This window comes from Sinocyclocheilus rhinocerous, unplaced genomic scaffold (assembly GCF_001515625.1).
Source record: "Sinocyclocheilus rhinocerous isolate Xijiao unplaced genomic scaffold, SAMN03320098_v1.1 scaffold2230, whole genome shotgun sequence".
Classification (NCBI taxonomy): domain Eukaryota; kingdom Metazoa; phylum Chordata; class Actinopteri; order Cypriniformes; family Cyprinidae; genus Sinocyclocheilus; species Sinocyclocheilus rhinocerous.
In genome coordinates, this window is record NW_015659700.1 from 191,602 (window position 1) to 216,542 (window position 24,941).

The 24,941-nt window shown below is 37.5% G+C and overlaps 1 protein-coding gene across 7 annotated transcripts in view; it reads right to left on the reverse strand.

Moving 5' to 3' along the window:
• LOC107724026 (leucine-rich repeat and calponin homology domain-containing protein 1-like) overlaps positions 1 to 24,941 on the reverse strand; it is a 65,679-nt gene that overhangs the window by 10,707 nt on the left and 30,031 nt on the right. For 2 of the 7 annotated variants that reach the window (XM_016532792.1, XM_016532786.1), the window contains exons 3-20: positions 22,145 to 22,271; positions 21,654 to 21,759; positions 19,509 to 19,645; positions 19,297 to 19,427; positions 17,944 to 18,031; positions 15,609 to 15,714; positions 14,828 to 14,913; positions 13,126 to 13,193; positions 12,904 to 12,966; positions 12,471 to 12,548; positions 12,300 to 12,336; positions 9,898 to 10,011; positions 8,378 to 8,434; positions 8,165 to 8,234; positions 7,076 to 7,189; positions 4,738 to 4,847; positions 4,222 to 4,359; positions 2,130 to 2,207 (exon numbers count right to left, since the gene is read on the reverse strand). In XM_016532792.1, coding sequence (XP_016388278.1) covers positions 2,130 to 2,207; positions 4,222 to 4,359; positions 4,738 to 4,847; positions 7,076 to 7,189; positions 8,165 to 8,234; positions 8,378 to 8,434; positions 9,898 to 10,011; positions 12,300 to 12,336; positions 12,471 to 12,548; positions 12,904 to 12,966; positions 13,126 to 13,193; positions 14,828 to 14,913; positions 15,609 to 15,714; positions 17,944 to 18,031; positions 19,297 to 19,427; positions 19,509 to 19,645; positions 21,654 to 21,759; positions 22,145 to 22,271 — 1,708 coding nt within the window. The remainder of the gene's footprint in view (positions 1 to 2,129; positions 2,208 to 4,221; positions 4,360 to 4,737; positions 4,848 to 7,075; positions 7,190 to 8,164; positions 8,235 to 8,377; positions 8,435 to 9,897; positions 10,012 to 12,299; positions 12,337 to 12,470; positions 12,549 to 12,903; positions 12,967 to 13,125; positions 13,194 to 14,827; positions 14,914 to 15,608; positions 15,715 to 17,943; positions 18,032 to 19,296; positions 19,428 to 19,508; positions 19,646 to 21,653; positions 21,760 to 22,144; positions 22,272 to 24,941) is intronic. The other 5 variants (XM_016532793.1, XM_016532791.1, XM_016532787.1 and 2 more) reach the window with 4 other exon arrangements.

Sequence of the window (24,941 nt, forward strand, 5' to 3'; positions counted from 1 at the left end):
TTCTGAAAAAGTGTTTTCTGACAGTGATGTTGAACATTGTCAGTCATTGTCTCTCTTTCAGGAGGCAGCTGTGGCTGGTGTGAGGGGTGCTGGGGCAGATGCTGTTAGCAGGCGCACAGTGGTTAGCAGAGCATGTGCAGTAATGAGCGTATGCCAGGCACAAGTCAAGCTACAGCGTTAAAAATAATACAAAGCAAGAGAGCTGCAAAAGCCAGTAAAGAGCAGAGCAGGTCAAGCTGCACTGTTGCATAACTCAACAACTCGGCTAAGTTGATAAACAAGGCAATGATATATAAACTTTACTATGACCAGAAGTTACCGAACAAACAAGGCCTGCCACATTAGCTCTAAACACGCTAACAGAATAAACTAGCTTGATTAACATCAGCTATCAGGATAGCAAACACAAAAGACACATGGTGACAAAGCTAGCGGCCATGCAGACTCGTAGTAGCTACTGCTACTACAGACACAGGCTATGACAATTAAAAGCTTCCTGTATGACACGCTAATTAGAACAGCCTGTTATGAATGGCTTGGACCAAGCTCAACCCATAAAGCAGAAGACAACATCTGGGTTCCTTCTAGAAAGGCTATTGATATGGTATTATAATCATTTTTGGTTGGTAGGATGGCATAACCAATAGAAACTTCTCCGCAGTTTGAGCAAAAGAAGTGGACCCAAAATTGACCAACAACCCTCACTTGATTCCTGTACACAAAAAGAGATACATCATATCAACAACAAACATTTTGTTCACGTTTCAAGGGAACATGGACATAGTGCTCGCTGTGGCTAGTTAAGACATACAAAGATTTTCATGGAAGTGATAGCTGTAATTGCTTCTAGCTTTATCAGGACAGGACAATATATTACGCAAATTGAATTGATGACACACTGAATTGATGAAATAAAGGTTTTTATAAACAATTTACACAAAAATGTGTTCCACTCATGTGTCATGGTCTGTCGTCTGTTTATCAGTTCACTGCAATTCTCTCTGTCACAGCTCAAGGAAACATGATCATTTATCAGAGAGCAGGTCAGAGCCATTAACAGCCTAAAGCCATGATGATAACATTTTAATACAACGGCATGTTGCAGCTCTTGTAGGGTAATATGAAGAAAGTGGCTTTAAATGCTGTTCTATGATCAGTTTTCCGCAACATCTACACTCTTAAAAATAAAGATGCTTCAAAAGGTTCTTCAAGCGATGCCATATAGAAGAACCCTTTTTGGTTCCACACTAGAAATGGATGAAGCCTAAAGCCATGATGATAACATTTTAATACAACGGCATGTTGCAGCTCTAGTAGGGTAATATGAAGAAAGTGGCTTTAAATGCTGTTCTATGATCAGTTTTCCGCAACATCTACACTCTTAAAAATAAAGATGCTTCAAAAGGTTCTTCAAGCGATGCCATATAGAAGAACCCTTTTTGGTCCAGAGAAGGTCCAGAAGTTTCTTTAAGCTGATAAACACAAGAGAGAAATAACTCCAAAATGTTCTCAAGGGCGTGACTGATCACAGACCAGTGTAAAGCAATCTCAGCTGCTTCAACCAATCAGATTAGGGGTGGCTAATGATCAAAATCAGACAAGTAATAACGTATTTTTACCAGGATTTGTTTTCAAGGAGCCCTGTGTACAGGTTCATTGTCAGAAACGCATTTGAACTAACCATACAGGTTTCCCAGACTGAGATCCAGATCGGTCCTAAATTAAACAGGAAATTTGGTGGTCGTGTATAGTCTGTAAAGTGTATAGAATCAGCTTTACAGGTAATCTTTCACCATATAAGAATAAGATGAAATTCCCTTAAATGCAAACAGCTCAGTTGGCAGTAATTCCCCAAGGCAGATATTATTCTATGTAGGAAATATGGGAAAGACTGAAACTGTCAGACAATGTTTGTCAAGGTCACATTTTTATAATATATTTAAAATAAATAATAAAACCAGACAACGGTAGTATGATAAATTGTTGACCACCAATTCCAGTAAATGAATGTTTTTAATTTAGGACTGTCACTGTATGTAAGAGACTAGTACAGCAAAACCTGTACAAACAGTGGCCCTTGAGAAACACATCTAGTTCATTTGGCATTCACAAAAAAATTTAATATTCACCTCAGGGACTCCCATTTTCCTGCAGGCGTCCAAAAAGTTTTCAACATTTCTGCGACATTTAGCCATGCTAAGCTTGGGCTGAAGGTTTAACGCATCCACATACAGATGTCAAAGAGAGAGAGAGAGAGAGAGAAAACACAGATTAACAAACTTCAGGCTATCAAACACTATCATTCAAACGTTTGGGGTCAGTATGTGTGTGTTTTTTTTTTAAAGAAATTAATACTTTTTTATTCATCAAGGACACATCAAAATTGAAAGTAAAGATATTTATAATGTTACAAAAGATTTCCATTTTATATAAATGGTGTTCTTTTTAACTTTCTTTTCATCAAAGAATCCTGAAAAATAAATTGCCACAATTTCCACAAAAATATTAAGCAGCACAACTGTTTTTAACATTGATGTCAATAAAAAATATTTATTGAGCACCAAATCAGCATATTAGAATGATTTCTGAAAGATCATGAGACACTGGAGTAATGGCTGCTGCATGAATAAAATATACTTAAAAAAAAATAAATTATACAATAAATGATACAATTTACAATTATTTTAAAGTGAAAAGTGACGTGATGTGTAGCCAAGTATGGTAACCCATACTCAGAATTTGTACTCTGCATTTATCCCATCCAAGTGCAAATTCACAGCAGTAAGTAGTGAACACACACACACACACACACCCGGAGCAGTGGGCAGCAATTTTTGCTGTGGCACCCAGGGAGCATTTGGGGGTTTGGTGCTCAAGGGCACCTCAGTCATTGGCACTGAGGGTGGAAGAGAGCGCTGTTCATTCACTCCCCCCACCTACAATTCCTGCCGGTACTGGGAATCGAACCTGCGACCTTCGGGTCACAATATTACTGTTTTGACTGCATTTTTGATCAAATAAATGCAGCCTTGGTGAGCATAAGAGACTTCTTTAAAAATATTTAAAAAATATATTAAAAAATCGTACTGACCTCAAATTATTGAATGGTAGTTTATAGTGTTTATGTAAATGTGTGAATAATTCAGAGATGACTCACCACTGCAGGGGATGGTACATGGATACTGGCCACTGAACGCGGCCGAATGTGATTGACTAGGTGACAAAGCACGACCCCATCCATGAGAGAAGAGCCTAGATCTTCAGGAAGAACTACTTTCAGTCTGCTCTCTATACTCTGACAAAATCAACATGATTTGGTTATAAATAAAACAGTTTCCTACAAATATTATCCATATTGCTAAAAAATTATGGAAAATAAATCCATATATTGCTAAAATAATTTAGATATTTGTGCCACAATCAAGAAATATGCCCTATAATAAACCCCTTTTTTTTTCATTTTGAACAGTATATCTATTGTTTTACAGATTTCTCCTTGTGACTTTTTTTTTGCTTGAAAAGTGTTATGCTAATATAGACATTCAATGATTTTTTAAGTGTTACTGAAGTGTCCATATACTCTGTGGGGCCATTGTATAGCCATATATTTAGTCACTAACCAACTAATATAGTTAATTTACATACTTAAATTCTGTGTGCGTGTGTTTGCATACCTCTCGCAGTTGCTCTATGAGCTCCAGCTCCTCTCTGTGCTGCTCCATCTTTCTCCTCATGGTGAACTGAGGATCTACTGATTCCAGAGTCTTGAGCGTCCTGAAATACACTGTCACACAACTGAAGCGTCACCAGTCTGCACAGAGCACATTATATCTCCTGTCTTACTCTCACATGCATAAACACTCACTCTCATTTATTTACTTTCTTTTAACGTCACATCCATCATGATATCCCAAAACTCGAAACTTTAGGTTAGTGTCAATTTTGACATGAAGAGGATTACACAGTAATCAAATGTCACTACTGTTGCCATTATGTTACATTTTAAATGACAAGCTGCCTTTATTGTCTATTTACATCACAATGAACATCCTGAATTCTGAAGGGAATGAGAGGCTGTCCATATTTGACAGCTGACAGTCTTTATTATAACTTCTTTAAAAATATTTAAAAAATATATTAAAAAATCGTACTGACCTCAAATTATTGAATGGTAGTTTATAGTGTTTATGTAAATGTGTGAATAATTCAGAGATGACTCACCACTGCAGGGGATGGTACATGGATACTGGCCACTGAACGCGGCCGAATGTGATTGACTAGGTGACAAAGCACGACCCCATCCATGAGAGAAGAGCCTAGATCTTCAGGAAGAACTACTTTCAGTCTGCTCTCTATACTCTGACAAAATCAACATGATTTGGTTATAAATAAAACAGTTTCCTACAAATATTATCCATATTGCTAAAAAATTATGGAAAATAAATCCATATATTGCTAAAATAATTTAGATATTTGTGCCACAATCAAGAAATATGCCCTATAATAAACCCCTTTTTTTTCATTTTGAACAGTATATCTATTGTTTTACAGATTTCTCCTTGTGACTTTTTTTTTGCTTGAAAAGTGTTATGCTAATATAGACATTCAATGATTTTTTAAGTGTTACTGAAGTGTCCATATACTCTGTGGGGCCATTGTATAGCCATATATTTAGTCACTAACCAACTAATATAGTTAATTTACATACTTAAATTCTGTGTGCGTGTGTTTGCATACCTCTCGCAGTTGCTCTATGAGCTCCAGCTCCTCTCTGTGCTGCTCCATCTTTCTCCTCATGGTGAACTGAGGATCTACTGATTCCAGAGTCTTGAGCGTCCTGAAATACACTGTCACACAACTGAAGCGTCACCAGTCTGCACAGAGCACATTATATCTCCTGTCTTACTCTCACATGCATAAACACTCACTCTCATTTATTTACTTTCTTTTAACGTCACATCCATCATGATATCCCAAAACTCGAAACTTTAGGTTAGTGTCAATTTTGACATGAAGAGGATTACACAGTAATCAAATGTCACTACTGTTGCCATTATGTTACATTTTAAATGACAAGCTGCCTTTATTGTCTATTTACATCACAATGAACATCCTGAATTCTGAAGGGAATGAGAGGCTGTCCATATTTGACAGCTGACAGTCTTTATTATATGATATTTCCCCACAAGGGGGAGCACTAGACATGAGAGAAAGAGGGAGATTGAGATTGAGAAAGACAGGAGCACTGCTTCATTCCACACATCTGAGTGTGTTTCTGTAGTTGCATAACTACTCATCCTGTGAAGAAATGAAAGAAAGAGGACCGTATGAAGGGAACATTAAAAGGATGTTATTCCAGAACATTCCTCCCTCTTTTTGTTGTCTCACAGTTTTAAGCCCTGGAGCAGTGTTTCTGTGCTTGGACACTGATGTAACAGCAAGCACATGTTAGACAGACATCTCTGGGCAGCATTAGAAAAAAAAGTGTGTGTGCGTGTCTATGTACCTACTTAAACATATTTTTGTGACAAATTTGTACCCAAAAGTGAGGTAAATCTGACAAAACCTGCTTTTGGGGATGTAAAAACAATAAGTAAAAACAACAGAAGTCTAATTAACTAACTTACATAGCTTAGATAGCTAAACGTGTCTGTGTGCATCAGGGAGAAAAAATCTATCTGAAAAAAGTCACCACTCATGCTTTCGCGGCAAGTCTGTGTTTTAGGATCCATTTGATTACTTAAAAGTGTGCCATTTTTATGTTCACATACCTTCTCCTATTTCTGCCAGCCTAGTTTAGCAACACTGGCTCAATCAATGGTTTGAGTTTAGGGGCGGGGCTATTTGTTTGTTCACCAATGGCAAACCAGGGTTGTGTTTGGGGAAAGCTGTCATTTTTTTGAAGCTAGTGACACAAATTAAACAATTTAGCTTTAAAGCTAAGTGTCTTTCTCTCACATTTTCTTTCTGTCTCAACATCTCAGCTCTAAGAGCAGCACACATTCTAATCCAACTCAGTATTGGCAAAAATGAGACTCATTCACATGTTTACTGATATACTGTGTGCAAGACACAGTAAGTATTCCAGAAAGTTATTGAAAAAAAGGGCAATAAACCTCTGTAGAATCTGAACCCGGATCATTCACAAAGTGCATGTTTGTCTAATCTGATTATGATTTTAACTACCAATAATAGTGTAGTACAGTGTAGACATTTTATTTTTTAAAACATTTCACAGATTTATGGTGTCAGATTCCATCTGGGTTCAATAAAGTTTTAATATAAAGTTCAATACTACCATTAGTACAGAGCCATTCATCAGTAAACTTTTCTCTTTCCATCATTCCCTCTTCCTTTTTCTTTCTCGTAAGACGACGAGTAAGTACAGATGTCTCCTGGCAGTTTTTCATCCTCTGAAAGCATTTCCACTTAAATGGAGGTCTGATTTTCCCTCTGGGGCCATTATCTAATGCTTCAAAATAGCAGCTCTATAAATACACACAGCTCCATTTAAAGCCACTGGGCCACCCCAAATTTCAGCTCAACCACATCCCCTCTCTCTTACTCCTGTGTTTAAAAAGACCCTTTAACGCTGTACCTCAGAAACATTTTTTTTTTACATTCAGACACAAAAAAATAGTCTACACTATAATCTGCTGCCATCATGCTGGGTACTGTGGGTGGTTGCCAACGTTTTGCTATGCAGCAAGGAGTTACAAAGCAGTTTCTAGGGTTTTCTGGATGTTATTAGGCATTGCTAGTGGTTGCTAGGGTGTTCTGGATGGTTGCTTACCGGCCCAAGTCAAAAGAGTCCAAACCCAAAAAGTCTTTGTTATTCTTGTTCCGGTAGCATAAATGGTGGAACATGAGTTATATATTTTAATATTTAATATTAAGAATTAAATATTTATTTAGATCTCTATGATAGTGAACCTTAGCAACCACCACTAAAAAATATAAAATAAGAAAAAATAATATAAGAAGAATAAAAATACCTGAAACAATTTCACTCTGACAAGAAAACACTAATTGCAAGGCATGTGACTGCACAGGAAGATACATTGAGCAGACCTACCACTGCTTGGCATGTCTCCTTCAGCTGGGCTAGGGGGCGTGTCTCTATCTGTGGGCGGGGCCTGTGTAAGGGGGAGGGGACAGGGTGGAGTCGAGCACGGCAAAGAGGGTGAAGCTAGATGTAGGTATCAACATAAAGTGTAGTGCCAGTAGGAGGAGCCAAACAAATGATTTTCATCGGAAAACCCAGGAAACAGTCAGGAGTTTCAGGTATCAGAAAATAGGAGGGTGCCAAGCAACAGTAGTGTGTGTAATAAAACCAGACAAGCAAGCAGGGCAAGCAAGCAAGCAGCAGTTCAGGGAAACAGATAAATAAAAGGGAAGAGAAGGAAACAGGAAGATATGCAAAGCAAAATGACAAATAAATACATCACAAAACAAAAGAGAAAATATTAAAAACAAAAACACATTCAATGTTAAGCAGCATTTCAGTATCAGTTTGTTGGCATGCTGTTAATGCACCTAGTACAATTGACTATTCTTTATGTTAACTGTCAGACTCGGGGCATGATAATGCTGTTATTGTTAGACATAAATAACAGATCACAGATAATAATGCAAATGCTAGCTTAGATGTTATAGGGGGAAGCAACAAGAAGCCTCTAGGCAGCTAAACAAACAGCTACATCAATTAAACTGCATCCAGATGAAGCAAGTGGTTTTGTGTATTTATTTAACTGTACTGCATACATTAATAATGAATGGTATTTGTGAAAATATAAAATCTCTATGTAAATGAAACGAAAATACAGGACATATTCAGTTACCATGTACTTTTTCTAAACCTCTCCAGATGCAGTTTAGCCCCTGAAGCCAAGGGAGTCATGTTAAACAGCAATATGAATGGATAAAAAGCCTGACTTTGATTGTACGGCTGTTATGAGCTTGACAGGATAACAGGTGTTGGCCACAGGCAAAAGGATCTTTACATGCAAACACTTCCTCCCTCTTACTACTGAAATGTGATGATGAGAGAGCCCAAAATGTGCACCATCCTCTAAAGTGCAACGCCACCCATGCCAACCTCACCATCAAAATGCCAACCAGCACATTGTCACCATGTGTGTTAGTAAAACAACACTGTTCTCACCTGATCTGGGCTTCAGACCAAAGGGAGGTGAGCTCAATGTGGGGCTGGAAACTGGGGTTTTGTCTTCACTCTGGTACATGACAAACACATTCAGCGTAAGTGCACGCAACCATTTTTAAAAGTAAAATTCCGATTTATAAGCGTAAAGTGCATAATGTTACCGTGGTGTAAAGCCACAGTGACATTAAACTTTGAGTCAGTAAAAAGATTTACCTTGGTAACTTGGTTCTCACAACTATCACCTGATCCTTCCTGGCCAATCACGTCACCCTAAGAGTGAGAAAAAAACAGGCTGTGGGATTCTTGAGATGATGTAAGACGTTAACAGACCAGCTCTTTAGACAGTCAAACAATGCATCACTGTTCTCTGCTTCGATATGACTCTGTCTTTATTTCGAGTCTCTGTTTGTTTGTTTTTCCCCTTTCATTAGATTAGAAAGAGAATTACATGATTCTCAATCCCCATGTGAGTACATTTACTTTAAATATATAATTTCTATTCAATCTAAAATGGTGATTTATGAAGTCATGCAGGCTACATCATGGACTAAATGTACATGGACTGCAATGTTAATAAACAACACACATATATATCCAGCACCACACGCATTTAAAATACTGTATACTAATGTGAAAAATGGCCCAGATGCAATCTACAAACCGGGGAAAATCTGCAGAATTATGCAGAATGAATTTAAATGGATTGGTAAAATGCTAAACACAGTACTTCACTCTTTGTGGTAGATGACAGCACAATCAAATTCTATTGTTATTGTGAACGATTCACCAGTGCCCATTATTCCAAATAAATAATATTTTTCTCTTTGTAATCACACTTTGTAATAACATTTCCCTTAAAACAACATTAAAGGGATCATTTACATTCAGTCATCATTCACTCACTTTCATCTGGTTTCAAAAATGTATGATTTGTTTTCTTCTGCAGAACATAAAAGAAGATATTTAAAAAAAAAAAATGTTGCTAGCCAAATACAATTTTCAAAATATTTTCTTTTATGTCCCACAGAAGAAAGAAAGCCATACAGTTTTGGAATGCCATGAGGGGCGAGAAAATTATATTTTTTGGTGAACTCTCTCTTCAACTATAAACTATAATGCTAACCAATTGTCAAAAAATGATTTCAGCAATGTTTTAGCAAACTTGTATCTTGCATTCTTATATGGAACACCCTCTTTTTATAATACAGTCACTTCCAGATGGATAAAATCAAGCCCAGTCCATGTTTTTCTTGCTGAATATTGTTTCACTTAGAAATGCATCAAATTACAAAAGTAAAATGAGTTGTGAGCATGAGAATTCACATTGATTTTAATGAACAGAAATGCAGGTGCGGCAGAGGATATGTAGAACTTGTAAATGGGAGTCTTTCCAATTCCGTGGAATTTTGCGGAGATTTCTTTAGAGTTCTGCACACACAGATTCCACGTGGCTCTGCTGGGAATGAGCTGCACGTTTACAATAGCACAACTACAACAAGAATGAGGTCACCACAGCACAAACAAAAAGCGCATATCTGGCAGCTACATCTGAACCACTTGTTTGGGCAATTCTGTACAAAGTGCATTTGCACTGAATGATGAATAATTTCTGAGAGACCAGCTGAATTTTTTATAACAATGTCCCCACTTGACTTGTACAAGTTGCTCAAGTGTTCACCGGTCAAACAGGATGCATCTATAGGCTGGATGGTAGGACTAGTTTGTCAGATTACCTGTTGTGCCATGTGCAGTGCATACTGTTGACATGCGAGCTGGGCCTCGAGCCGGGCCCGTTCTAGAATGTACTGTCGCTTCCTCTGGAACTCCCAGCATTCTCCAGGAGCCGCCTTCAATGATAATCACTGCTCTTAAGACCATCACACTACGACACTAACCACAGCACACATCACACTGGTAAAAACAGCCCTGGAGTTTAACTAGATGTACCTATAACACACAAGCTGCAAGGCTAACCAGAACTACTGCACTGCAATGTGGTTACGGTCAATTACAGTTTTAACAACTTTAATAAAAGGAAATGTTTTCTTATCATCCAAATAATCACATCACAACACAGCAAAGACATCTAATAGTACATACACAAACGACAACACAAAAAACTACAACAACAGACCACTGCACACCGAATGCATAACATACACTACCAATCAAAAGTTTGGGGTCCGTAGGATATGTTTTTTTTTAAAGAAATTAATACTTTTATTCAGCAAGGATGCATTTTAGAAGACATTTATAATGTTATAAAAGATTTCTATTTCAAATGAATGCTGTCTTTATTAATAAAAGAATCCTGAAGGAAATTGTATCATGATATTTACAAAAATATTAAGCAGCACAACTGTTTTCAACATTGATAATAATAAGAAATGTTTTTTGAGCACCAAATCAGCATATTAGAATCATTTCTGAAGGATCATGTGACACTGAAGACTAATGTAAAATTTTGTAAAATGAAAATTCTGCTTTGCCATCAGCGAAATAATTAAAATCCGTGTAAAGGCAATTTAGAGAATTGTTTCTAAACATATTATAAATGTTAGAAATGTGTTGCTGAAAATACGTTATAAAGACTGTGAACTACGTAGTACTGAATTGTGGCGTTAGACCGTTTTTCACCATTTTTTGTTCAGGATCTTTTGGGTGGGCCTCGATGACGCACTGGAGCAACTGAGCATGGCCCCTCCCCTAACACTATAATAACTAGAGCGCATTAGCATCAGTGGTTTGCCCGCTCAATCGCGAGTTAAGGCTGGAATACACTACACAACTTTTAAAGGGGTCATATGATGCTTTTTTAAAGATCATTATTTTGTGTATTTGGTGTAACAGAATATGTTGGAGATTTTAAAACGCTATAGGCATCATACATTTACCAACTTTGTAATACTCACAAAGGAAAAACTGGGCATCATACTGTACACTAAACGACTGAGGCTCACATATTACCAGACTTTAAAATAGTTCCGATCGCAACAAATACATGCAGAAACGTGCGCCTTGTTGCTAGGAGATGCATGACAAATGAAAACAATATGTGTTCTAAAATCACCTGAAAATATCAAACATGTTTGAAATTCTCCGACTGGATGGAATCAAAGTCTGAAGCTAAAAAAATCAGAGTCTGTGACCATCATACACTACGCAATTTTCTATTAAATCTGTCAACTCAAATCTGCAGACTGGCTCTGACTTTCTGCAACTAGCGTCAACTTCTCCAGGCTGTAGTGTATTCCAGGCTTTACTGTCACTACCGTTAGTTACTACAGCCTACAGTTTGCTAGCTAGCTATGCCTTCGTCACGTAAATGCATATTGGTTGCGATAATTTACAAAACAGCTCGGTCATCCAGTTGAGAGAGACGGCAGCTTTCCCGCAAGTGGGTGTGGTTTCAGCGCTGACAGCGGGCACACCCCCAATGTTTGAGAACTTACTTTATTTACAGTACTTGCCGTTTTTTATCATTCAAATTTGCCTGGGTGGTTAATAACACATTTTTCTGTGGTGTGACAAACTCGGAACACATTTAATATTGCTTTACACTGACTTTTAATATATTACAATAAAAACAGTGATTTTAAATTCTAATAATATTTCACAATATTACTGTTTTTACTGTATTTTTATCAAATAAATGCAGCCTTGGTGATTTTTAATGCTTCTTTTAAAAACAATTACAAAATCTTATCAACCCTAAACTTTTGTAGTGTAAGCACTTCAAACCAAACAGTGCATGTAATCAGAGAGGCTACTGTGAGTTAAGAACTGCATTACTTTCTTTAATTTTGAGCAGTTTAGGTGAAGGGAATGGATTTTTGCAGCTGCTCTTGAATGAAAAACTAGCACCTTTTGAAATTATAAACCTTATGTAAAATATGACGTCACATAACTGACATCACATAAACAGTCTAAAAGGCGTGAGAAAGACAATCCTCCTGGGAAACTGAGAAACTGGTCTACCCTTCAACAATAGCCCACTGATCTCAGAGGAACTCTAGAGAAACACCGCAGTCTACAGCGACACTATAAAGAAGGAAATGAACAGGATGCTTAGAGGAACCAGTAAGGTCCTCTTATGTGTCTGATGTTAACTTAGACACATGTACCAGCGGTTTACCTTAGGTGTTGCCTGACACTCGTCACTCTCTTGGCCACTACAGGAAGACAAAAACAAGAATGGGGTGTTGGTGAAAACCTTAACATGCAAAGCAGCATTTGAATGTATTACTACTAGTACTACTATTTTGTATTTACTGTAAAACATTTAAGATGTGAAGTTGTAACTTACTTGAGCGACTCATCTACTGTAACCATTTCCACAGGGTAGAGCTTAATACTAGAGAGATCAGCAGAGTTCATGTTAACCCTATATACAAACACAAACAAGTCAAATCAGTTTAATTTGTATAGTATTTTTCACAACACACATTGTTTCAAAGCAGCTTTACAGAAAACCCTTATGTTAATGTTTAATATCACATTTAGTAGGTCTGGATGATAGTACAGTTTACATTTTGCGATGACACATCATTAACACGGGCTTGGGTTAAACAGCAAATTCAAATCATTTTTTTTTTATCTCTATGTTACGGATTGTTAGCAATGCTGAATAACCAACTCAAAGAAATGCATCTGATATTAACAGTGACTTTGCAAGTTGTAAAAGGAAGACAAAAATAAAGGAAAATGAGTAACACTCCAGCCATCACCTGTTGACCTACCTGTTAGGATCCTGTAGCATCTCCACAGCTTCCTTTAGCTGATTAATCATATTGACCTTTGATCTGTTGGACCCAGTAGCATGGTATATATGAATATATATGGTTTAACTAGTGACCAAATTCAGAGAATGCAAGAGTCAGTGAGAAAAGACAGAAACAGAGAGACAGACAAAAAAACAGAAAGAAAAGTACTTGATGATAAATATCCCGATATAAACATACGTTTGTTCTGAAGCCCAGTTGGTGTCTTCCTCTATCCTGAGGGGCTCATCGAAGTCAGCACCTCGACCCTTCAAACACACACACACACATTTTAACAATTTATTTAAGTCCACTTAAGAGAAATAACTTACAAGGACATAAATATTATAGATGCAGTTAGATACATGTACAAAATCATGGACCAATGGCGTGCAACAGGTCTTCACAATAAGCATATGTGCTATGTACATTCCTTTGTAAGCATGGCAGCCATTCAGGATATGTGGCAATGTTTCAGTGATCTGTCCTGTAGTGTGATGCAGACAGTGAGGAACCTGAGTTGTAGGAAACCAGATAGAAATACACACACACACACACACACACACACACATCAACTCCAGCTGCAAACTCTGTCAAGTGACTACAGCCTAAAGGCCTAATTGGCTAGAATTCAAAATCAGATACACCACCGCCTGTTTGAGAGGGTGACGCACACGCAGATGGGAATACACACACCCCCTTATACGCACAATGTCCCTCTAGACGTGGATTACTTCACAAGGGAACTGCTAATGCACAAATAAACACTGTCTGCGCCAATCCAATGATGCAATGAGATGCTATCAGATAGACTAACAGTTACTGGAACATAAAGTGCTATGCCAAGAGAGACAGATGAAAAATATGACAAGAAAAGAATGGAATGAAGGGAAATAGGGTAGTTAAAGACAGGAAAGAGAGGACCAAAAGATCAGTATTGTATTGAACAGAAAAGATATTTAAAATACTCCAGCTGGAGCTCAAACTAGAACATTACAATTATAATGGGAAACTGTCAACATTACAGTACAAAGAAACAACTAAATAAACAGTTTCAAGCCAGATCTGCCCACAATATTCTGTAAAATGGGATGATTTCTCATCAGTCTTTCAGAACAAGAAACCCCCTTAATGAATGTTAAGTTTCACATGCCTTTTTTCCAGTTAGAGCAGTGGTTTGCAAGCAGTGGCCTCAAAATGACTTAAATTATTGAAAATAAGATAATATAAGAATTAAACTAAGCTAAACCCCCCCCTGAAATTCAAAAACGATGCTTTGTCTCTGAAGAACCAAGATTCCCACAGTCTTGAAAAACCTGGATATATGAGGCAGCTTAATTTTATGTGACTTCCTGGAGAAGTAAAAATGATTAAAATATTAATAAAACTCCATGCGCATTTTCATACGATTTACAAATACACATTTTTCTAGTTATTTTATATATATTTTTTATATTATTCCTTATCCATTAAGTCACAAACAACTGGAAAAGTCATGGTTGAATATTGTTGTGAACAATGGGGGACCCCGGTGCCAGTGCTGGTGCCAATCTGGAACTGTTTCTCACTATTGAAGCAGAAAATGTGGCGTTGAGTTGGCCCCAAAAATCTGCTGGTCTTAAACCAGAAACTGCTAACGTCAGAGTTCAGGGAAGGATAATGTGCTCACCAAGTTTAGTTTTCAAAAGAACAACAACTTAATCTGGCTTCAGCACAGCACCATTTAAAGTGGCAAAAGGATAACAGTGTAATGAAAGAGAGGAAGAAAGCAAGACTGGAAAATGTGCTTGAAACTGATCTAAACTAGCCTGGGCAGTGTGAAACCTCCTGATCCTTAAATTCCAGCTTTCAATACAAACACACTTCTGACAGACCATGAAAAAAATCAATCTCTAACACTCACTTTGATATAGTTGATGAACGGTGAGCTGAGGGTAGAGTCTCGATAGCCCAGATACTCCTTGAGAGATTCCGATGAACTTCTGTCTGCTACCGGATACAACCACACACATAAACATGGCTAAATTATTATACCGACTATGATAAAGTATTTTCACTGACACTAAATGTAAATCAAAGCAGCTTACAATTATCTACTAATGTAATGTAAGTGACTTACTGTAATGCATTTTTTGCTTTAAAAAAAACAAACAAAACAAAATTGACATTATGCCATAATTGCTGTAGATAAAACTTAATTTGAACCCTGGAACATTCCTCTAACTGAAAACAGAGACCTAAAGAATTTAAAATGCTGTAGTGTTCTTTGCAAGCATGTACACATTCATTCACCCATGCAGACACAAAGTGGACATGTCCAGTAAATCTTATTGAAAGCTTAAAGACTAAAAGACCCTCCCATCAGCTTAGCAGTCACACATTCTAAAGTGCAGAACACACACACACACACACACACACACACACACACTTTTCCTTTCTTCCTGCAATGTTCTCGGTTCTCATCTCCTCCTCCCTTAATTCTCCTTATGTGCTGACACTGATTTCCCAGCCAGTATCCACACTTCCTGTCCGGGACCCTCCCCTGGGCTTAACCTGGGTCTCAAACATACTGTCTACAGTATCACTGTAATGTTGTGTCAGCCTAGTAAGAGGATGTTTTTCTTCACAGGTCTTTAATATCCTGTCCACACATGTGAGGGCGTGTTTGCGCGTGTGAGCAGCACCTGTCAGAGTGCTGATGTATCCACTGGAGTCGTCTTTGCTCAAGCCCTCCTCCTCTGTGATGTTGGTCATGGGCACATTCAAGCTGAGACTGTCTTCATCTGATGGCTGGAACACAAAAACTCTAAAACACCACCTAAACAAGCACTAAAAAATACACTATACACTGTTTAAAAATGTATAGGTTATATAATTAAATTAATTGTGCTAGAATTGTGATGGTATATTTTTATAAGAATTCTATACGGTATCAGTTTCAAACAGCATAGATTAGACATGTACTAGTCTCAATTAGTATCTCTAATTGTATGAGGGAATTATAGTTGGAAGCATGATTCACCATTTTTTTTTAAATCAACCAGCTCGTATAATGCCACAATTAGATTAAAGTTAGCAGAGTAATGAAGTAACTATGGCGGGAACACTGGAAAAATTCCAAAAAGAAAAGATGAGTAAAACGTAATTGTCAGACTCTGTTCCATGTTTCGTGTGTGTCCTGCTCCCCATGTGCCTTCCCATGCCCTTATTTGGTTTGTTTCCTGTTCCTCCCCTGATTAATTAAGTTGATTTCTTCCCAGGTGTTTCCCTTGATGTGTCATGGCTCCCAGGTGTGTCTCGTCATCCCCTCCTCCTGTGTGTGTGTATATAAAGTGTTCCCAGCCCCTAATTCTCTGTCCGATGTTGAAGGTCTTCGTGTATACGTCTTCCTGAGTTCGTCTCCCTTGGTTCCTTGGTGCAAATAAAGTCTTGTGTAAAGTATTCTCCAGCGTCTCCTCGTCCCTCGTGTGTGTGCAACGTGACAATTCAAAAGATAGATAGATAGATAGATAGATAGATGATAGAAAAAAAACTAAAATTTAAATGAAAAACGGAAAATATAAACATCAATAATGATAATTACAAATGCTCCCAGGTGTGTCTCGTCATCCCCTCCTCCTGTGTGTGTGTATATAAAGTGTTCCCAGTCCCTAGTTCTCTGTCCGATGTTGAAGGTCTTCCTGTATACGTCTTCCTGAGTTCGTCTCCCTTGGTTCCTTCCTACGAATAAAGTCTTGTGTAAAGTATTCTCCAGCGTCTCCTCGTCCCTCGTGTGTGTGACATCGTGACAGTAATGATGAGATCATTGTTTAAGACTGTATACAAATGTGAGTTGCAAGTGTGATTGTTAGATGTCCTGCAAGCTTCTCGTCTTTGTAGTCTGATTTTGGCATCGGGAACTTCCTGACTCGAGAGATTCTTTTTGAAAAAGAAGACTTTTTATGATACTGTCTACCAAATATTTTTTATAAGAGTCTTAATTTGACATTTAATTTCACATATATCATGCATTAATTACAGTTTAAAAGTACTGATTTATATTTATATTTGAATATTGATGTTATATTATTATTATTATATTTACTCCGTAAAGCACCTGAAGCAACCCTTAGGCTTTATTTTATAAGTATTTTTTATTATATAAATAATATAAAAATTATCACTATTATTACTACTACTATCATCAGTATAGTTGTCTTAACTAAGCACAACACTATAAAATAAATAAATTTCCAGTGTCAAGTAATTTATCTGTTCACACAGAAAGTCAATGTGCTCGTACTGATTTATATTTGAATATTGATGTTATATTATTATTATATTTACTCCGTAAAGCACCTTGAGAAGCAACCCTTAGGCTTTATTTTATAAGTATTTTTTATTATATAAATAATATAAAAATTATCACTATTATTACTACTACTATCATCAGTATAGTTGTCTTAACTAAGCACAACACTATAAAATAAATAAATTTCCAGTGTCAAGTAATTTATCTGTTCACACAGAAAGTCAATGTGCTCTGCAAAACGGAGCAATAACAGCCAATCAGAGCATATTTGATGTTTAACATACAGCTATTTTGAGTGGGATTTTGGACCAATACAAATTCACTATGGGCGGGGCTACCCAGTATAACACTACAGAGAAACCAAATCACTGACATACTGTCCTGTCCCGATGTTAAGACAGTGTATACAACCACATCTGATGTAACAGTAACACTGTATGCCACAGTACATGATAACTGCCAGATAGCAGCTATCAGACCTTTGTCCCCAAAGTAAATGATCTCAATTCTGCTAGAGTTTTATTGCAGCCCAGCCATAAGCAAACTAACACAATAACATGTGTCTTTAATAGTGTCATTACTATAAATTTGCAACACTGATGAAAACACATAGCAGATTAAAAATACATGAAATTAGACATGCAGATATCCAAAGGACATAGACAAGATGGTCAGGCTCCTCTGTTTTACTCAAACAGACACTTACAGCCACACACATACAGACTGACCTCTGTAGCAGAAAGGCGTTTGTCTCCGTTGTCACTGCCCACCCCAGAGTCACTGTCAAGTTTCTTGTGCTGATCGATGTCCTCAGTGCTGAGACAGAAATAAGAGGGAGATTAGAAATTAACAAGGGTTGTGCAGGACAGAAAGAAAGAGAGAAGCAGCCTATGTCTCTCATATGAGAAAGGGAAAGAAATCTTTCAGTCTCTCTCTCTCCCTCTGAAGAGTGACCCCCTGCAGTCTATTAAAAGGATTCTCCTGAGATAAGGATGATAATGACAGCCAACACACATACACGCATGACCTGGATTTTTTTTTGAGATTCCACACTGTATTCTACATTCAGATCTTTTTATACACCCATTTAGAGGTGCACGACTTGTTTTAAAAAAATTATATGCTGATTACTTTGACAAATATTCATATTATATAAAGATTTAAAGGCACAATATGTACGATTTTTTTATTAAAATATCCAAAAACCACTATAACAGTGTTATATATTTTGCTGACTTGTGTACTTACATTATCCCAAATGTTTCGAAGAATGTTTAAATCCAGAGAAATAAGCAATTTTAACTAGTGACACGGACTGTGTCCATAGTGTCAGACTGTGTCGCCTGCCAATGACATCATAACCCCTCAATTTCCATTTTTGTTTTGTAGAAAACATGGAAACACCAAAGACGCTTTAATATGTTGTGCGTTTTAATAGACCGGTGACGACCGCACAGAGTAGCATTATAACAGAACTTTCAAACGTATCTAGTATGATAAAACAGCGCTGCTTTTTTCCCCCACATACGCACGACCGGTAGGAGTGGAAAGCGGTCGACTGTGGCATAATAAAAGCTCCGCTGCTTTCGAGCCGTGTGTCACGCTCGTTCAGCGGCCTCGTTTCGCTTCGACGGCTTTCAGCCTCACCCTGCTTCATTCTACTACGTTAATAAATCATTAGCTCATCCATGAACATGATTTCTGCCCGAGTCCCGTCGGATTGCATCGGCTACAACTCCCATGATTCCACACTCAGTCACGGCGTCATCAAACTACGCCTTTGTCTCTTTGTTTATTTTGAATACGCGCCCTCTAGCGGCGAAAATTACATATTGTGCCTTTAATATAGCATACTGTATGGCTGCTGCTTAAATATAAAGACTAAAAGAATAAAAGGACGTTGGTTTTGACAGTGGATTCAAATCTCTTTTGAATTTATAAACTATAACTATAAACTATTTTATATTTATATATATATATATATTTACACCTTTTAGCAATTTCAATTCACCATATCACAATTTCATGAATTCTATTTAATTCAATCTACTTGATACTCTTTTATAATCATGAGGACTGACCTCCCATTGGTGGGTCGTGTCAAGCTGAGGCGGTCTGTTACAGGAAGGTACAGGGCATCGGCCATCTTGTCACTATGACATGCCTCCATTGCGAGGTATTTAAATATATGAATCTTGCCCTTCATGCAGATCTGAAAGCAGCGAGAATAATGTCAGAAACAATTGTGAGAGAACTGAAGAATAAATTGCGTGAGTATTTGTGTGTCTGTTACCTGTGCAGGAGGACTCTGAAGTGGATTGTTCTCCAGCTGTAGTGATTGGAGCTGGGTCATTTTTCGATAGCAGACAGGAATAGTAGAAACCTTATTACAGGAGAAATCAAACTTGACCAGGGGTAAATCCGCCAAATCTAAAACACACATGCAGAGAATTATTAAGCCACATTAAAAGTGAATATATTTTGCAACAAGGGGGCAGAGGGGACTGCCAAAATGTAAAAAAACAACAGGGAAACAATAAATCATGCACACAACAGCTCTTGAAAAGCTAATAGGACACATTCAGCATTTGGAAGGTCGATACTAAAAAACTTACATCAGTTTATATCATCTTAAATCAAGAAAAACATATCAGCTACAAAAAATAATAATAATAATAATACATTTCTTATTTCAAAAAGGGTACTTGTTAGATTTCAACAGTCATTTATAAATGTTATTTACTGGTCCTGGTAACTAAAAGACAGCAATGAATCAAAGTAAAAAAAAAAAATTATCAGCAGATCTCTCAGGCAATCTATATGAATGCTTCAGCTCCATGAGGTCATTTTGGCACAGTGTGCTTGGAGAGACCATTACAAATCCTATTTTTTATAAATTAATGCCAGCATTATGTAGCTGAATATTTAGCTGAGCTGCAAAACCTCAGTTACAGAAATTTTTTTGGCCAAGGTAAGCTGGGTGATATAACTCCAGCCACGTTTCAGACAATGCTTGGCTCACACAATCATTTTAGCACTAACAACACTAAACGCTTTCTCACTGTTATTTAAAGGAACACACTCACACTTACTGTTCTTGGCAGTGAGCTTTTACTCAGAACAACTTACAAGAGTGTTGTGTTAATGTTAGTTTATATGTTTATATAAGTACAACATGAGGCTGAGGGTTTTATTTGGCTTTGTTACAATATGTAGTGAATGTTGTTCCAAAATGATTGCTCACTGAATGACACGGATGAAGGAAGGATGTAGTGGCCTGACTGAGCAATAGAGTTTGATACTGCTTTTAGCAAAAGGATTAGATGTTCAGTGACTTGAATTTTGATTGTGCTCAATCATAACAGCTATCTCCAAAAACTGAACTGCATTAATTAAAAGGATAGTTCAAACAAAAAATGAGAATTGTGTCATGAACTACTCAACATAATCAACATAGTCAACTGAGTGGCACACTCTGCTAAGCCACTGGCCCAGAACCTTTCAGGCCGTGTGTTCGAATCCAGGGTGGCTAACGTTGTCTAATGGTTAGAGAGTCGGACTCGTAACCCAAAGGTTGTGGGTTCGAGTCTTGTACCGGCAGGGATTGTAGGTGGGGGGAGTGAATGTACAGCGCTCTCTTCCACCTTCAATACCACGACTGAGGTGCCCTTGAGCAAGGCACCATACCCCCAACTGCTCCCCGGGCGCCGCAGCAAAAAAATGGCTGCCCACTGCTCGGTGTGTGTGTGTTCACTGCTGTGTGTGTGCACTTTGGATGGGATAAATGCAGAGCACTAATTCCGAGTATGGGTCACCATACTTGGCCACATGTCACGTCACTTTCATAATGTTATTCCAAACATGTATAACTTTCTTTCATCTTCCAAACACAAATGAAGATATTTTTACTGAAACATGAGGTTTCTGTGTCTCCACCAAAACTTTCACGCATTCAAAAGTACAAAAATACACGGTAAACGTAATCCATATGAATTGAAAACAAACCTCATTGTTTCTTGTGGAAGTTCAAACATGCTTGCGTGACATGCAAGAACAAACCTCATTGGTTGTCAGGTTTCATTAATAGTGTCTTCATTTGTGTTTCAAAGATGGATGAAAATCTTATGGGTTTAAAATGACATGAGGGAGAGTAAATGATGACAGCATTTTCATTCTGGGTGAACTATCCTCACTTTAATTCATGACAGAGAGAGCCTGATGAATAAGAAGTTTGGTGAAGCAGAGGTCAAACAAAGGCTAGATTTACTGTAGCTCTGGAGCTACTGGAGGAAGTTTTTATTGGTAATGTGATGAGTAGTTATCGAGGTGAAGTTGTCAGAGAAGCTGAAATCATTCTACAGAGATAAGAAGGGTGTAGGGGTGTAGAAAGGATACAAGCACACACACACACACACACACACACTGATTGCAGACTCACCCTCTGGCAGGACACAGAGAAGGTTTCGGTGCACATTGAGCTCCCTCAGAGCTTTGAGTTGGCCAATGTGGCGTGGAAGAGCTGTGATTTCATTACAGCTTACATCCTGATTGGAAAAAGAGTTTAGAGTTACATGTTTACCTTCTTCTCAAACACAAGCTTCTGCACAAACCTTTCATTACACTCACTCTAACTAAGTGCTTGTTGTACTATATTATACGAGATCCCACCTGGCATAAACCTACAAAACCTGGTCTGTGGGTTCATTTTTGGTTACAAAACAGAGCAGGAGAAAAAAAGACAGGGAGAAGAACTACCAGAAAAAAAAAATGGAAAGAGAGAAATGCAGTACATTCAATATAAGCAGATATGAGCCAAATCGAGAAAGGGTGAGTCAGCGTGGTAATATAGTCATAAAACACAGAGCAAGTATCACAAACATCTCATTCATATGCAGACATCAGAGGTACAGCACTCATGCTCACACTTACCAGCTCCATGAGATTGGTGAGCTGGCCAATGCTTTCTGGAAGTGCGTTGAGTTTGTTATTGCTGGCGTTGAGCACTCGCAGAGGAAGACCACACACACACGCTGGGAGCACTGACAGCTGGTTCCGGCTACAGCACCACAACGTTCAAACAAAACATGTTACAGCATCTTTCTGAATGCTACTCCTCAAGCAGAAGCATTTATCTGGAAAGCTTCATTCTGATTGGTCAATCACAGCATTTATTTATTTGATTTAATAAGTGGGGAAGAATGTAGGAAACAAAATATCATTTGAAACTGGAAATAAAGAGGTTTTAAGATTGTGGGAAAAAAAGAAACATCAAAGATGTTAAATAAATAAGAAAATAGAGGGACATACTAAATACAAAAAAATCTTAAATTCATGTGAATGTTTCTTTTTTATATATTTTTGTAGTTTTTCATTTTATTTAGACTTGTTTTTCTCTTTTAATGCATTTGCGCTGTAACCGATGTGATCTTTTGATTTGTCTTCAATGTTTTATGATCTCCTTTATGAGGGACATTTGTCTTTGACATTTCTTACATGTGCTGTTGTTTCTTTTTGTTTGGAACTCATGGGAGTTGAAGTGCATTTAATTATCTAAATAATTACAATTTCCAACTTATAGTTATATTAATATAATAAGTAACAGAAAAAAATATTAAAAAATTAAAACAGCATTTTCACACGTACACAAAAAAATGTATATAAAATTACTAGAATGAACTTATTACATAATAGTTCAATTGTGGCACTGAAGAGAGGCGAATGTGCATTATTAAAGGCAGAGTGAGTGATTTCTGGTAGCCAATGTTGATATTTGAAATCACCAAAACAAACACGCCTCTACCCCAAAAGGGTCTTGCCCCTATTTTGATAGCTCCGCCCCACATATACGTACGCAACCCAGGCAACGATTAGTTCTCATAAAAGACTGATATGCAAATATAAATAATAAATCATCTGTTTTCTTTGGTCATGTGTGTGCCGTAGCCTTCCTGTAACACTTCATCATTTCTGTCTGTATGATATTAAACAGGAAAAAGACTGGATTCAGGGAACTGCTCATGAGTTCATGAGAAGTAAAAGCTAGACAAACTTTGCCTGTTATGACTAGAGGATGACAGACAAATATACAATTGTTCAACTCTGTGCATGTGTATGCAGAACTAGAGGAAAAACATATAAATCTGTGTGCAAGTCTCTTTTTGTTTTCTTTTGGCAATTCCATATTCTGATGATCTTGCATCCATTTTTCATGATCTCACTTGGTTTTTCTGCTTGATTTTCCATCTCCAGTTTATGTTCACTCTTCTCAACCGTTAAGAGCTTAGTGCTTCATTAGCTTCTTACAAAACAAATTCCATCGCTAATGAACTCAGTGTGAATATCAGGCCTTCTGCAGGAGACATTTGGCTGGAGAGAGAAACCCCAAACAGAGGGAGAGTCTATGTGTGTGTGCGCGGATGTATTTACATTTAACAGAAGCAGGAAGGACAACCAGAGGGAAAAGCATGTTTATTTGGTTCACTTCAGTGTTGTATGTTATATGTTGTGCACTTTGATTTTACTCTTGGGCTGTATCTAAAACCTAATTATAACAATACCATTCAGGTATTTTAATTACCATACATATTAAACCACACATCTTTAGAAAGAACCTAAAGACCACATTTTCGGGTCTGGTGGACCCATATGGGGCTCCCCTAAGATTGACTAATCAACTAGGCTAGTCATTCAAACCACCCACGAACTAGTCCATTTTAAAAATATGCAGTTTTTCACACAGTCTCATTCAAAACACATGCAAATAAAATATTTTAATACCACATTAGGTTAGGTCTGCTGATGCACAAACATGCAATCCTATATGTTATGTTTGGAAAAGAATACTAGCATAATAATAACAGTACCATTCAAAACTTTATGGACAGTAAAAAATTTTTTAAATGTTTCTGAAAGAAGTATCTTATGCTCATCAAAGCAGTGTTTATTTTATTAAAGGGGTCCTATTATGCTCTTTTACAAAGTCTTGATTTTGTTTTGGGGGTGTACTGGAACAGGCTCTCATACTAGCTTGTTCGAAAAACACATTATTTTTCACATATTTTGCATTACAACAACATCCTCTCTCCCCAGTTTGGCACGAACGGCTCGAATAGTTCCTGTATCAAATGAAGGCCCGCCTTCTGAAATACGAAATGTGCTGTGATTGGTTAGCTGGGTCAGTGTGTGTTGTGACTGGCAGCACTCGGCGCCTGGTCGGGGAAATGTCATGCCCCTTACCATAGCCGCCTGCGAGCTTCAGTGTAAATATTCAATTTGAGCGAGATTTCAACCCGGATGATTGTAACCACTCTAAGTTCGTCTGCCTTGGGAAAGCTAGCATGTCTCCGACATAGTGATAACACTCATTGCCTTCTCTAGTGCAGCTCAACCAGGTCTCATCCCATTCGTCGATATTTGTGATATCACAATCTGTGATATCGGAAAATATGCGCTGTAGTCCAAGCGAGTCGTTCGTTGTAGTTTTTGAAAATTGATTTCATTGATTTCTAATATCTCATTTTTAATTGAACTTTGAGCTTTGTAACTTTGCAGACCTTTTTTATGCTCAAACAGCAACATTACAGACTAACTAAAGTTGAAAAAGTGAAAAAGCATAATAGGACCCCTTTAAAAAAAGTGTTAGTCAGCACACAGCAAAAGAATGAATGAGAAATACCTTATTTTTCCCGTAAGAGCGGGTGCGGCCATATGTAAATTTAATGTGTTT